The following is a 15,455-nucleotide window of genomic DNA, read 5'->3' on the forward strand; positions in this document are numbered from 1 at the left end:
TTCTAACTCAGACTAAACTTCTCTATCCCATAATACATTGTATTACACCCCTTACCTCAACATATCATAGCCATGTTAAAAAGGGTTTAGATACACACATCTCTAAAGCTGGTGGATGTTTACACGCTGTTTGAAAACATTACCCTACATTTTATAAAATAATCTTCTCAATCACTGGTCAGGCTGCAGTTAGAAAATTGAGTCAAGTTTTGGGGACCTGACACCAGGAAGGATGTTAAGGCCATTGAACGGGTGCAGCAGAGATTCACTGCCACAGTTGAGAGGCTACACCACAAAAAGAGGTATTCGGCCCTTGGTGGCTTTGCCAGCTCTTTGGTCGATCAATCTAATTAGTCCCATCCCCTGCTGTTTCCCCATGGCCCTGTCAATGTTTTCCTTCAAGCATTTCTCCAATTGCCTTTTGAAAGTTACTATTGAATCTGCTCCCATACACTTTCAGGCAGTGTATTCCAGATTAGAAGAAGTCATTGTGAAATGAAATGTTTCCTCATGGTGAGCTGTCTGCTGTGAAGCTCCTGTTTGAGTTTCTAACTTACTTTCAACTTCTCTTTCCCATGAGCAGGAACTAGAGAAACTGGGAATCTTTTCATCAGAATGAAGCAGGATGAGAGGAGACGTGAGCAAAGTGTTCAAAACTTGATCAAAGACATGGTCCAAAATGTTACAGACACACCTTGACTTTCAGGAAAAACTCAGCAGGTCTGGCAGCATCGGCGGAGAAGAAAAGAGTTGACGTTTCGAGTCCTCATGACCCTTCGGCAGAACTGAGTAAAGTTAGGAGAGGGGTGAAATATAAGCTGGTTTAAGGTTGGTGGTGGGGCGTGGTGGGGGGTGGGGGCTGGCGGGGAGCGAAGTTGGGGGTTGGTTGTTGTAGGGACAAGCAAGCAGTGATAGGAGCAGATAATCAAAAGGTGTCACAGACAAAAGCAACAAAGGGGTGTTAAAGGTGGTGCTATTATCTAAGAAAATGTGCTAATTAAGAATGGATGGCAGGACACTCAAGGTACAGCTCTAGTGGGGGTGGGGTGGAAAGACTGACGACAGGGTATTACAGTTATAGATTTAAAAATAATGGAAATAGGTGGGAAAAGAAAAATCTATATAAATTATTGGAAAAAACAAAAGGGAGGGGGAAGAAAGGAAGGGGGTGGGGATGGGGGAGGGAGTTTAAGATCTAAAGTTGTTGAATTCAATATTCAGCCCGGAAGGCTGTAAAGTGCCTAGTCGGAAGATGAGGTGCTGTTCCTCCAGTATCTTGGCTTGCTGCATTGTTCCAGTGAAGCCCAACGCAAACTGGAGGAACAGCACCTCATCTTCCGACTAGGCACTTTACAGCCTTCCGAGCTGAATATTGAATTCAACAACTTTAGATCTTAAACTCCCTCCCCCATCCCCACCCCCTTTCCATTTCTTCCCCCTCCCTTTTGTTTTTTTCCAATAATTTATATAGATTTTTCTTTTCCCACCTATTTCCATTATTTTTAAATCTATAACTGTAATACCCTGTCGTCAGTCTTTCCACCCCACCCCCACTAGAGCTGTACCTTGAGTGTCCTGCCATCCATTCTTAATTAGCACATTTTCTTAGATAATATCACCACCTTTAACACCCCTTTGTTCCTTTTGTCTGTGACATCTTTTGATTATCTGCTCCTATCACTGCTTGCTTGTCCCTACAACCACCCGCCCCCCCCAACTTCTCTCCCCCCACCCCACCCCACCACCCCCCAACCTTAAACCAGCTTATACTTCACCCCTCTCCTAACTTTACTCAATTCTGCCTAAGGGTCATGAGGACTCGAAACTTCAACTCTTTTCTTCTCCGCCGATGCTGCCAGACCTGCGGAGTTTTTCCAAGTAATTCTGTTTTTGTTTTGGATTTCCAGCATCCGCAGTAGTTTTTTTATTTTTGACTTTCAGGATCTGTTTGATATTTGTCATTGGGAATGCTAGAATCCATTATTGAGGAGGTAGTGTCAAGGCATTTAGAAAGTCAGAATACAATCAGGCAGAGTCAATATCGTTTTATAAAAGCGAAATTGTGTTTGACAAATTTATTAGTGTTCTTTCAGGATGTAACATGTAGGGTGGGTAAGTAGTACCAGTAGATGTAGTGCATTTGAATTTCCAAACATTTGATAAGGTGCAACTTAAAACTTGCTACACAAGACAAAAGCTCATGGTGTTGGGGGTGATATATTAGCATGGTTAGAGGATTAGTTAACTAACAGGGAGCAGATAAATAGGTCATTTTCAGGTTGGAAAACTGTAACTAGTGGACTGCCACAGGGATCATTGCTGGGGTCTCAACTATTTACAATTTATATCAATGGCTGGGATGAAGGGACTGCCTGTGTTGTAGCCACATTTGCTAATGGTACAAAGATAAGCAGGAAAGTAAGTTGTGAGGATGATATTTTGCAGTGCACCCTCCCCACTCTCTGTACTATTAGTTTACAGAAGCTGGACAGATTCCCCACCTGCCATGAGGCATTTTAAAATCAGATTCATTCATCCCGCCTTTCTTTGGGTCTCTTTCTCTTTGCTCCATAAGACATAGGAGCAGAAATTAGACCATTCGGCCCATCGAGTCTGCTCCGCCATTCAATCATGGCTGATAAGTTTCTCAACCCCATTCTCCCGTCTTCTTCCCGTAACCTTTGATCCCCTTACCAATCAAGAACCTATCTATCTCGGTCTTAAATACACTCAATGACCTGGCCTTCACACCCTTCTGTGGCAATGAATTCCATAGATTCACCACTCTCTGGCTAAAGAAGTTTCTCCTCATCTCTGTTCTAAAAGGTCTTCCCTTTACTCTGAGGCTGTGCCCTCGGGTCCTAGTCTCTCCTACTAATGGAAACATCTTCCCCACGTCCACTCTATCCAGGCCTTTCAGTATTCTGTAAGTTTCAATCAGATCCCCCCTCATCCTTCTAAACTCCATCGAGTATAGACCCAGAGTCCTCAAATGTTCCTCATATGTTAAGCCTTTCATTCCTGGGATCAGGCTCTGTGATGGTTCCTGTGTGTTCAGCTCTCAGCTGCAGGCAACACCTGGTTCAGTTTTGCCCAGCACATCTATATCTGTGATGTCGCATTCATCTCACATTTATAAAGCTCCTTTCATGCAGTGAGAAACAGCCCAAAGGACTCCACAGGAGCGATGACTGTGAACCACAGAAGGAGATATGAGGATGTTAAACCAAGGACCCCGTCTGCCCTCGCAGTCGGATGTGAAAGATCCCACAGTCAGTATTTTGAAGGAGAGCAGGGGAGTTCTCCCCGGTGAGGCCAATGTTCCACCCTCAACCAATCTCACTAAAAACAGGCGCCTCTCTGGTCATGATCACATTGCTGTTTGTGGAGGCTTATGGAGCACAGAAATGTCCTGAGGCTGTGAAAACAGCTATATAAATGCAAATTCTGTCAACTCCAGTCCAGTTACTGTGGTTATCTGCAACAACATCAACACTTTCCCAATATCATAATTAACAAGGTTCACTCCTGAATCTGATTAAGAGGAGCAGAATCAGTGTAGTGTAGTCACGTGAACCTGCTGGTGTTTCACCAGGTTGGATGATCAATTAAATCTCTTCCCACACTCAGAACAGGTGAAGGGTCTCTCCCCGGTGTGAATTTGCTGCTGTTTCACCAGGTTGGATGATTGATTAAATCCCTTCCAACACACGGACCAGGTGAAGGGTCTCTCCCCAGTGTGAAATCCCTGGTGTACCCACAGTGGGGGAAGATCGAGTGAATCCTTTTCCACACACAGAGCAGGTGAGCAGTTTCTCCCCAGTGTCTCAGCAGTTGGGATGACTCTGTGAGGCCCTCCCCACTCAGAGTAGGTGAATGGCTTCTCCCTATTAGGGCTACATCAATGAGTTTCCAGTGCGGAGGGGTAATTGAATCCCTTCCCGCAGTCCCCACATTTACATAGCCTCTCCCTGTCTCGGTTACGCTTGTGCTTTCCCAGGTCAGTCAATTGGTTGAATCCACATCCACACATGGAACACGTGTACGGTTTGTCTGCGCTGTGAATGTTGCTCTCCCCTTCCACATTGCCAATGGTACTCAGGCCCTGATGAATCGAGTGATTCTGTTGGATGTCAGCCTGGCTTTCAATCTGAGCTTCCTCCCCTAAGGACGATAGGGTCACGTAACTTTACACAGTAATTGCTGTAAATGGAGGAGAAAGGTTCAGAATGGACAAATTTCCTTTTACTTTCTGGATCTCTCTAGCCTTTCATTCAGATCTGCCAGCGTGATATTGGCCACCTAAATTTCTCTGTTCCCTTCACTCACTCTGACCTATCTCCCTCTGAACTGAGCAATCTCCGTTCTCTCAGGTCCAAGTCTGACATTGTCCTCAGCTCTTTGGACAAGGCTGCTGCCATTCTTGTCCTGCATACTGACCTGTATCCAGGAGAAGCTGAACACTGACCCTCAAACACTTCCTCCCACCTCCCCCTGGACCATGACCAAACACCAAACCATTGTATTCAGGACTGTCAGTGACCTCATCTCCTCTGGAGATCCACCCACCAAAGAGCCAAACCACAGTTACCCAACTATGAACAGCAGCCCCTTCTACATCCTTTCCACAAACCATAAAGAGGCCAACCCTGTCTTCAGGGTCATTGACTGGAAACATTAACTCTGCTTCTGTCCACTGGTGCAGGGCTTTCCAACAATTTGTTTCTATTTCCCTTTACATTATTTGTTTTGTCCATTCTAAATCCCATCTCCCTGTATTGAAATCAGTTTCTCAGTGTTGTAAAGAACATATATTTTTATTTCTGTTGGGCTGTGGATTAAAATTACAATGGCTGCAGTTTGAAGGACATGTCTATTGGAACAGTGTGAGGGATCGATACAATGCTGCTGTCTTGGAACAGAGTGTGCCATGAAAGACAGGATGGTGCCGAGGAAGAGTCTGGCCTAATGGGGAACTGCCGCGCCACAACATTTTAATTGGCTCCTGACCAGGTGACCAGGGTTTGTGTGAGGGCAGTGCAGCAGAATAGCTCCTAGCCTGAAAGGAAAAGGATCTAAAACTTCCCTCTCCTGTTTGTAAGATTCCAGTAATTCTACAATAGCAGCTAGCTGGCTTTTTCTCTTCAGATCTCTATTACCTGCTCTCTCTCTGAAAACTCCTGTCAAGAGGCAAAGAGAAAAATCGCTGTTTAAGACATTCAAAGGCAAGTGTTCAACCAGTGAACTAAAGACTGAAACTGCTGGAAGACCACCTCGTGTCATCAACAAAGAACTGAAAGGAATTTGGAAGACATCGATCAAAATCAACCCATCAAATCCTGTGCTCTGGAATTGGTGCTATTGAACTGTTCTATCCCACCCTTAAAATCCATGTTTTTGTGTGTCCTGTATGGGGATTTAAGAAGGGGTAGAGTTTAGGTTATAGAGTTAGAAATTCGCAGTTTATATTTCTTTCCTTTGCCACTGGTTAAGACAATTTGTTCAATAAACTGTTATTTACTTATTCAGTTTACAAACCTAATGCTCATATTCTGTTAACCTAAATTACACAATTAGGTGGGTTGATCAAACTTTTTCACATTTTTCACAGCTCGGGGTGTAGTGGGGCTTGATATTGCAGCACACTATCCCCAGTGAGTTGTGACAGTGTCATTGTCCCTTAAATGACAAGTAAACAGAAGGGTAGAGTCCCTTTAAATATGCAGATCATCTGCCGGGCACCACACATGCTCAGTCGCCACAAAACATTCGTGCTGGCACTGCGTCTGAGCGCTGGGTTTCTGGGGCAGGCAGCTGTTGAGGGGCTGAATCACTGACAGAAAGTGAGTTTTTCCAAACTGTGTGAGCTTGAAGATGGGGTAGGGGTGGTGGGGAGGGCGGAGAGAGAGATAATCAAATAAAATACAAATCTGAGAGTCCAACCGGGGCTAACGGGACAGCAAATGGAAGGTATGCGGCGTGGGCGGGGAACACCACTTGATCATTACGGGGTGATATCTGATGTTTCCTCTGACCAATAGAAAGAGTGGAGGACTGAGAGGGCGGCAGGTTCTCCAGCCAATTGCGGCCCAGTAATGGGGCAGGGCGTAGCGTGTGTTGCCGAGCTCGGGTGTGCTGATGCAGATTGTGATGCGCTGTCCCCAGGTGAGAGGAGCTGAGTCAGCACAGAGCTGGGACTGGAAACTGGAGCTGTTCTGGGACAGGGGGCACAGGGGGAGCCAAATTACATATATAAATAAACATGTTATATATCTACACATATATATATAATATATACACATACCATATATATATATAAAATTAATACATAATATATTCAGTGTTTTATCTATATATCTGTAATTAATAAATAATCTTTAAAGTGTAAATAGTTTAAATTTAAGGACAATGTCGGGATCTCCAATTCCTCTGCCGTGTCAGAATTCCAGTGAATGTCTCCAGTTGTTTGAACGCACACTCAGGGTTTCTGAGCTCCAGGAGCAGCTGGAGTTATTGCGGGACATAAGAACAGAGGAGCAGGAGTGGACCATTCAGTCCCTTGAGCCTTCTCTGCCATCCCACTGGATCATGGCTGATCTTCTACCTCAGCATCATTTTCCTGCATTATCCCTATGTCCTTTGGTATCATTACTATCGAGAAATCTATCGATCTCTGTCTTGAACATATTCAATGATTAAGCCTTCACTGCCTTCTGGGGTAGAGAATTCCAAAGATTCACCACCCTCTGAGTGAAGAAATTCCTCCTCATCTCAGTACTAAATGACCTATCGCTCATTCTGAGACTGTGTCCCCTGGTTCTAGATTCCCAGCTTGGGTAAACATCCTTTCTGCATCTACTTTGTCCAGCCCCTTAAGAATATTGCAAGTTCAATGATCACTACTCATTCTCTTAAACTCTAAAGAATACAGATCCAGTCTCAATCGCTCCTCATCAGTCAATCCTGCCACCCCAGGAATCAGTCTGGTGAACCTCCACTGCACCCCCTCTATGGCAAGTATATCCTTCCTTAGGTAAGGAGACCAGAACTGTACACAATACTCCAGGTGTGCTCTAACAAAGGTTTTATACAACTTACTCCTGTATTCAAATCTCCTTGTGATAAAGGCAAACATACCATTTGCCTTCCTCACTGCTTCTGCATGTTAGCTTCCAGTGACTTATGAACAAGGACAAGGACACCCAGGGCCCTTTGGTCAACAACACTTCCCAATTTCTCACCATTTCAGAAATAATCTGTTCCTCCTACCAAAGTGGATAACCTCACACTCATCCACATTATATTCTATCTGCCATGTTCTTACCCACTATGGGAAGCGAGGCTAAGGATTTCCTGGAGCAAATGCTCCAGGGGGCAGAAGCTCCCCCAACCCACCACCCCACAGGGAAGGAGAGATCACTGGAATAGTAAGCGGGAGACCAAGGTAAGTGGAGGCAGGTTGGGATCCTCCAGGAGCGGTAGGTGATGAGGCACCACTCTCAAAGCGGCTTCCAGGTGACGCTGAGGGTGTGGACACTTGGGTGGGGAGTGGATTCTGGAGTGAATCCACGGCCCTGGGAAAGGGTGCAACAAAGATTAGCAATTGTAGGTGGATGGGCTGTGCCTCAACTGAGTTGGGGCCGTGGTTCGTGTGGGTAGGTTAGGTAGAACTATGGGAGAGGGTTCAAATTAATTTTAGAGGGTGTTGCGAAAAATCTTTGCTCCTTCCACTGGGGTCACTTAAAGAAACATTTCCCCGATTATTCAGTTTACTTCCCAATAGTTGTTGCATTGAAGTCGGGTTTTAATAACACCAGGAGATGGGAATGATACACAGCATGTTACCCTATGGTTAAGGTCAGCCTGACAGTGCTCCCTCCCCACTCCCTGTATTATTATTTTACAGCAGCTGGACAGATTCCCACGTGCCATTCGGCATTTTACAAGCAGATTAATTCATCCTGGTTTTTTTTCACCTCTTGCTCTGCGCTCCAGGCTCTGTGGCGGTTCCCATGTATTCAGCTCTCAGTAGCATATGGGTCAGCTTTACTCTCTCCTCTTCTGATGTAGTCCCTCGGGATTCAATGGGTTCAGAGATGGGTGATAAATCCAATGTGCAATTGTGAGACTCTGCCAGATGTGGGGCAGGTGGTGCTTGAAGGGTTGGATAGATAGGGGGGGGGTCTGGCAGTTTGTGCGCTCCCTCCAATGCCTTGACTTCACTTCTACATGTTCCCAATATGTTCAGTGCCTTCCCCAATGAGTCTCCTCCGTTTTGGTCAGTCACAAGCCAGAGTCTCCCATGAGACTGTGGGAATGTTTGATCTCTCCAGGGATGCTTTGAGGACATCCCTAAATGTTTCCACTGTCCTCCAAAGTGTCTCCCGCTGTGGCAAAGTTCTGAATAGAGCAGTTGCTTTGGGAGTCTGGTGTCAGGCATACGAGCGACATGTCCTGCACAGCGGAGCTGGTTTAGAGTGATTAGTGCCTCAATGCTGGGCAGGTTGACCTGGGAGAGAACGCTGCTGTTGGACTGCCTTCCTCACCACTGGATTTGGAGGATCTTGCACTGGCACTGCTGGTAGGGCTTCTCCAGTGTCTTGAGGTGCTTGTTCTAGGTTGTCCAAGTCTCTGAAGCGTATGAGAGTGCGGGGATCACTGTAAACCATGACCTTAGTCTCCGGTTTGTAATTCTGGCCAACAAATATCTTTTCCTCAGTCGAGCGATGGCTGAGTGGGCACATTGTCTTTGCCTATCTTTGCCAAGAGATGGCTCCCAAGATATGGAAAATGGTCCACACTTTCCACAATTTCTCCATTGATCCTAATAGAGGGAGGGAGGCGCTCTGCTGTGGGAGCTGCTTGGAAGAGTTTTCCGAGTGTTAAACTGAAGGCCCATTTTCTCATCTGCTTTGCAGAAGACTAAATGACCTGGAGTTCAGTTTCTGAGTGAGCGCAGACACACACACACAAGTATCATCTGCTCCAGTGCATCCATGTCTGTGATGTCACATTTGTCTTGAATTTATAAAACTCCTTTCACGCAGTGAGAAACATCCCAAAAGGCTTCACAAGAGCGATGACCCTGAGCCACATAAGGAGATATGAGGATGTTAAACCGAGAGCCCCGTCTGCCCTCTCAGGAAGATGCAAAAGACTCCACGGCCATTAATTTGAAGGAGAGCAGGGCGGTTCTTCCCAGTGAGGCCAATAATTCACCCTCAACCAATCTGACTAAAAGCAGGTCATCTCTGCTCATTACCACATTGCTGTTTGTGGAAGCTTACTGTGCACAAATTATCCTGAGATTGTTAGAGGCGCTATAGGGATGCAAAGTCTGTCAACTCCAGCCCAGTTACTGTAGTTAGCAGCAACATCATCATTTCCCCAATATCATAATTAACAAGGTTCACTCCTGAATCTGATAAACAGCAGCATAATCAGAGCAGTGCAGCCACGTGTGAACTCGCTGGTGTCTCACCGGGTTGGATGATCGAGTGAATCCCTTCCCATACACGGGGCAGGTGAATGATCTCTTCCTGTGTGCACTCGCTGGTGTCTCAGCAGGGTTGAGGACTCAGCAAATCCCTTTTCACACAAAGAGCAGATGAACGGCCTCTCCCTGGTGTGAACTCGCTGGTGTCGCAGCAGGTTCGACGCTTGAGTGGATCTCTTCTCACAAACAGAGCAGCTGAAGGGCCTCTCCCTGGTATGAGTTCGCTGGTGCCTCAGTAGGTGAGAGATTTGAGTGAATCTCTCCCCACACTTGGAGCAGGTGAATGGTCTCTCCCCTGTGTGAACTCGCTGGTGTTTCAGCAGGTCGGACGAATCAGAAAATCCCCTCCCACAAACAGAGCAAGTGAAGGGTCTCTCCCCAGTGTGAACTTTATGGTGTCTCAGCAGGTGGGAAAATCGAGTGAATCCCTTCCCACAGATGGAGCAGATGAACGGTCTCTCTTCACTGTGAACTTGCTGGTGTGACCGCAGATTGCAAAATCGAACAAATCCCTTCCCACACACAGAGCAAGTAAACGGCCTCTCCCCGGTGTGAATGCGTCGATGAGTTTCCAGCTCAGAGGGGTAACTGAACCCCTTCCCGCAGTCCCCACATTTACATGGCCTCTCCCTATTTTGGATACATTTGTGCCTCCCCAGGTCATATGCTCGGTTGAATCCACGTCCACACACAGGACATGTGTACGGTTTGTCCATGCGGTATATGCTGCTCTCCCCTTCCATATTGCCGATGACCTTCACGTCCTGATGAATCACGTGACTCGGTCACATTGACTCGATGTTTGATCTGAGTTTCCCATCTGTAAACCCTCTCCCTGTAAAACAAGTTTACATCGATAATAACTTTATAAAAGAAATGCAGGAAAAATTCAGGATTTCGAATTTTCTTACTTTACTTCTTTCTTACTTTGATTGCTCGAAAACCAGCGCTTCCTCCCTCTCCACAGAAATCAATCTCTTTCTCACACTGTCACTGTCCCTTTAAATCGCAAATGAACACAGGGACAGGGTCCCTTTAATTATGCAGATCACCAGCCGGGCGCCGCGCATGCTCACTTGGCTCAAACCAACGTGGGCAGCACTGCGCCTGCGCGCTGGGGGCGGACGTTGAGGCCTAATCACCGAGATAAAAACAAAAAACTACTGCGGATGCTGGAAATCCTAACCACCGATGGAAAGTGAGTTTTCCCAAACCGAGTGAGTGAGCTACAGGATGGAGTAAGGGTGGAGAGAGAGAGAGGGGGGAAATCAATTAAAATACAAACCTGAGAGTCCGACTGAGGCTAACAGGACACCGAGTGGAGCGAGTGGGTGCAGTGGCGACGCCCCTCATCGACCACATGATCCCGGGGGGAGGGCCTGAGCGATGACTGACGTGCGCTCCAACCAATAGAAGGGCGAGCGAGGCGGAGCTGGAGGACCAATGGGGCAACGGGTCGACCAATCAATGTCGGCACGGCAAAGGGGCGGGGCCTTGTGTGGAGCTCAGGTGCGCTGGAGGCCGATTGTGACGTTGGCACAGGAGGCGGTCCGTCGGCTCGGGAAGCAACTGCTGCAGATGCTGCAAAAGCTGAGCCAGCATTGAACTTTGTCCCAGATGATCAGGGAGCTGGGTTTATCCTCCACCCTCTTGTTGAACAAGGATGTGACATTTGTAATTATCCAGTCCTCTGACACCACCCCATGTGTCTAAGGAGGATTGATAAGATAATGGCAAGTGCATCTGCAATTTTAGCCCTACCTTCCCTCAGCATCCTTGGATACCTGTTTACTCACTTGAAGAGAGAACAGGAAGAAAACAGAGAATGCTGGAAAAACTCAGCAAGTCTGACAGCATCTGAGGAGAGAGAAACACAGTCAACGTTTCGAGCCCGTATGATCCTCCTTCAGAGAACAAGAAGATCCCATCAAACAAATCATCTTTACCCAGTTTTGTTCTGCCCTTGGGATTCCTTGTGTGGTCGGAGGCTGGGATTGGTCAACATAATCTCAGCCTCTGGGGTTGTGTGTTTTACACTGAGGGGGTAAAAGGGGGCTTTTTCTGGCAGCCATAGCAGAGGAAGCACTGCAGTGACTCTTTTTTAAAATTTAAATTATTTATAAAATGCCCCCTCCCCACCCCTCTCCCAGTTACAACAACCCTCCTATTTCAATATAAAAGAAAAAAAAAATTGATATGTCGGCAATGCCATTGGAGGATGAAGAGGAGAGAGGGAGCCCAAGGTGGTGGCAGATGCATTGCAGGTAAAGAGGCTCCGACTGTGTCTGTGAGAGAGAGAGAATGTGAGAGGGGGGAAAGAGAGAGAGGGAGATTGAGGAAGGAGAAGCTGGATTGGTGGGGGAAGGAGGCCTCTCAGGACGAGAGAGACAGTTTGGGAAACAAGCAGCATTGTTCAATTTCACACTTACAGCTTATTTTCTTCATTAATATGATAGCCTAACTTTTTAAAAATATATATTTATTTTTCCTTCTGAAACCCTCCTCCTGGGCCTGGCTTTCACATTTACAAACTACAACTGGAACCAAAAAGAGAAAGGAAAGTTAAATCCTTTCCAAAGGTTTTCTTCCTCTTTCATATTTGTCCAATCAATTATTTTGTGAGCAAAGCTTAGAGATTTGGAGCAGAGGGTGAAAAAATATTGTGGGGGAAATCCAGTTTTTTTCTGCTCCCCTTTGATTTTTCTTTAGCTGTTGCTGCTACAGAAGTCTCTGTCTGTATACAAGCTGTTTTGGCTGTCGTCGTGTGTGTCTTTGCTTCTTAAAAACAAAGTGTTGGTGGGTGGAAAAAGTCAGGATTCAGTCGATGCAGAAGAGCCCAATGTTCCGGACCTTGAGTTTGCTTTAATATCAGTCACTGGAGGAGGTGAATGGGGAACGGGGGGTAGGTGAATGAAGGAAAACTGTTTAATAACTATTGGACTCCTGGCCGCCTGCTCAACATTGAGTCTCTCATTTCTTTGATATCATTTAATGGAGATGTAGAGCATGTTTGCAAGTTGCTGCTTCATGAACTGATGGCTTTCTAACATAAATCTTTTGAATTGAGGAACCCCTGAAAACCAAAAAGTAACTCCTGAAATTCAAAAAGTAGCCCTCAAATAAATTATTTTGACCCCTGCCACACACCATCCTGACTTGTAACTATTTTACCAACTGTTCACTGTTGCTAGGTCAAAATCCTCAGACCCCCCTTCCTAACAGCTCTAACCTACAGCACATGGACTGCAGCAGTTGAAGGTGGCAGCTCACCGTCACCTTCTCAAGAGGCAGTTAAGGATGGGCAATATATGCCAGCCTTGTCAGTGACACACATCCTGAGAATGGATTTAAAAAACAAACTAACCACGAGGCTCTGCTAACATTCTGGCGAGGCTGCATTACACTCCTTCCATAATGAGTATATCCAATTGAAATTATGGTGCCCAGAACTGTAACAATACTGCGGATTTTCAACTTCAGGCTAGATTTGTCTTCTCCATCATGCCTATGTTACCCACTTTGTCCTCGTTTAGTGCGAAGGCAGATGCATTGATTTTTCAACAGACACATATACAGAATATGAAATTGCTGCCTGCTTTTTTGGAGATTATTAATGTCAGCATCAACAAATCCCACCCAACCCCACCCCACCATCCCCATCCCATAATCACCATAATTAATATGGATCAATCCTGATACAAAATCAAAACATTGAGGATGCTGGAGATGTGAAATGAAGACAGATAATGCTTAGGCAGTCCCTCAGGATCGAGGATGACTTGCTTCCTCTCCGGTGTGATGGCTGATAAGTCCAATGTGCGATCTGCAGACTCTGCCACAAAAGGGTTGTGGAGATGGGATGTTTGAAGGTTTGTGCACTCCCTCAGATGCCTCAACTTTGCATCTGCAGATTCCTGACTAAGTCTCTCGATGTGTTTAGTGCCTTCCCAGATGCGCCTTCTCCATTTTGACCAGTCACAAGCCAGGGTCTCACATGAGTCTGCAGGGATGTTTGACCTCTTCAGAGACACTTTGAGGCGATCCCTAAAGCGTTTCCACTGTCCTTCTGGAACTCTCCTGATGCGACCGAATTCTGAGTACTGAAGTTGCTTCAGGAACCTGGTGTCGGGTATACGAACAACATGTCCCGCCCAGGGGAGCTGGTTTAGAGTGATTAGCCCCTCGATGCTGGCCGAGTTGGTTTGGGAGAGGATGCTGCTGGTGGACCGCCTTTTTTGCCACTGGATTTGGAGGATCTTGTGAAGATCTTGTAGAGAAACTGTTCCCACTGGTGGGAGGATTGAGGACCTGACGGCAGATTTAAGGTAATTGGGAGAAGAAACAAAGGCGAGGAAATGTTTCTCACACAGCGAGTGGTTAGGATCTGGATACACTGTCTGAGAGGGTAGTGGAGGCAGGTTCAATGGAGGCTATCAAAAGGGAGTTAGACTGTTATCTGAAAAGGAAGAATGTGCAGGGTTACGGGGAGAAGTCAGGGAAATGGCATTAAGGGAATTGTTTATTTGGAGAGCTGGTGCGGCCACGATGGGTCAAATGGCCTCCTTCTGTGCTGTAACACTGCTGTGATTCTGTGACTGTTGCAGTTAATTGTACACTCGCTGGTGTTTCAGCAGGTGAGAGGAACGGGTGAATCTCTTTTCACACACGGAGCAGGTGAACTGACCTTTCCGGTCGTGGACTCGCTGGTGTCTGAGGAGGCTTCCCGCCTGTGTGAACGCCTTCTCACAGTGAGAGCTGCTGAACAGTCTCTCTAGGGTGTGAACATGTCGATGCTTTCACAGATCTTTGGCGATTTAAAGCTCTTCTGGCAGTCGGGACATTTGAACGGCCTCTCATCAGTGTGAATGAGCTGGTGCTCACACTGGAAGGATGCCAGAGTGAAGGCCTTCCCACACTCAGGGCAAGTGAAGGGCCTATCCCCGGTGTGCAGGCATCAGTGGGGCCAAGTGCTGGGTGAATACCTTCCCACACTTGGAGCAGACGAACGGCCTCTCCCCGGTGTGGAACGCCTATGCATCTTGAGGTAGCCCGACTGGTTGAACCCCAACTCACACACCCGGCAGGTGAAGGGCCACTCCCCAGTGTGACTGCATCTGTACATCTCTAGCTCAAAGGGAAAGCTGAGTCACCTCGTACAGTCACTGCACATGTACAGCTGCTCCCCGGTGTGACTGCATCTGTACATCTCTAGCTCAAAGGGAAAGCTGAATCACCTCGTACAGTCACTGCACACGTACAGCTGCTCCCCGGCATGACTGCATCTGTGCATCTGCAGCTCGAAGGGGAAGCTGAATCTCCTCGTACAGTCACCGCACGCATACGGTTGCTCACAGTGTGAGCCCGCTTGTGCCTCCTCAGGCTGGAGGCTCGGCTGAAGGAGCACTCACACTCAGAGCAGGAGTAGGGCTTGTCCACACTGTGATCTCTCATTCCCCTTTCCACGAGCAAAGGCCCACAATATTCAGGACCTGATGAATCGAGGGATTTGATGTGATGTCCGGTTTGGGCTTCCCCTCTTCCGATAAACACCCTGATAAACAAGTTCGTATCAGCTAAGCTCAACAGATAAATTCAGAACGGACAATTTACTATCTCAAATTCTTTAAAGGGTCATGTGATCATAAGAAATGAGGAGGAGTAGGCCATTTGGCCCATCAGGTCTGCTCTGCCATTCAATAATGGCTGATCTTCACTCCACTTTGATTAACTGAGTGGGCAACAGGTTTTTAAGGGCTGTGGGAGGTTACAGGGAGAGGGGGGAGGAGGCCATGGGGAGGGATTTGAAAACAAGGATATGAATTTCAAAATCAAGTCGATGCTGGACTGGGAAGTCAGTGTCAGTCAGCGAGGACAGAGGGCGATTGGCAAACGAGTGAGGACACTCTCATGGTCACCTGTCCCTTGAGCCCCTATGGCACAGACAGCAACGGTGTCCCCT

The 15,455-nt window shown here is 46.8% G+C and overlaps 3 protein-coding genes across 3 annotated transcripts in view; all 3 read right to left on the reverse strand.

Annotated features, from left to right (window-relative positions):
- Nucleotides 1-15,455, reverse strand: part of LOC144697337 (uncharacterized) — a 290,314-nt gene that overhangs the window by 70,748 nt on the left and 204,111 nt on the right. The gene's annotated exons all lie outside the window — the stretch shown is intronic.
- The window catches only part of LOC144697249 (uncharacterized), a 51,745-nt gene that overhangs the window by 12,014 nt on the left and 24,276 nt on the right, over nt 1-15,455 (reverse strand). The gene's annotated exons all lie outside the window — the stretch shown is intronic.
- Nucleotides 6,353-10,910, reverse strand: LOC144697154 (uncharacterized). The gene is made up of 2 exons (XM_078569005.1): nt 10,782-10,910; nt 6,353-10,331 (listed from the first exon to the last, which is right to left on the reverse strand). The coding sequence occupies exon 2, from the start codon at nt 10,237-10,239 to the stop codon at nt 9,478-9,480; it is 762 nt and encodes a 253-aa protein (XP_078425131.1). The 5' UTR covers nt 10,240-10,331; nt 10,782-10,910; the 3' UTR covers nt 6,353-9,477.

The sequence above is a fragment of the Cetorhinus maximus genome, chromosome 23, assembly GCF_964194155.1.
Source record: "Cetorhinus maximus chromosome 23, sCetMax3.hap1.1, whole genome shotgun sequence".
Taxonomy (NCBI): domain Eukaryota; kingdom Metazoa; phylum Chordata; class Chondrichthyes; order Lamniformes; family Cetorhinidae; genus Cetorhinus; species Cetorhinus maximus.

Excerpts from the sequence above, each read along its gene's own strand:
- LOC144697154 (XM_078569005.1), bottom strand. The coding sequence starts at position 10,239 with ATGGAAGGGGAGAGCAGCATATACCGCATGGACAAACCGTACACATGT.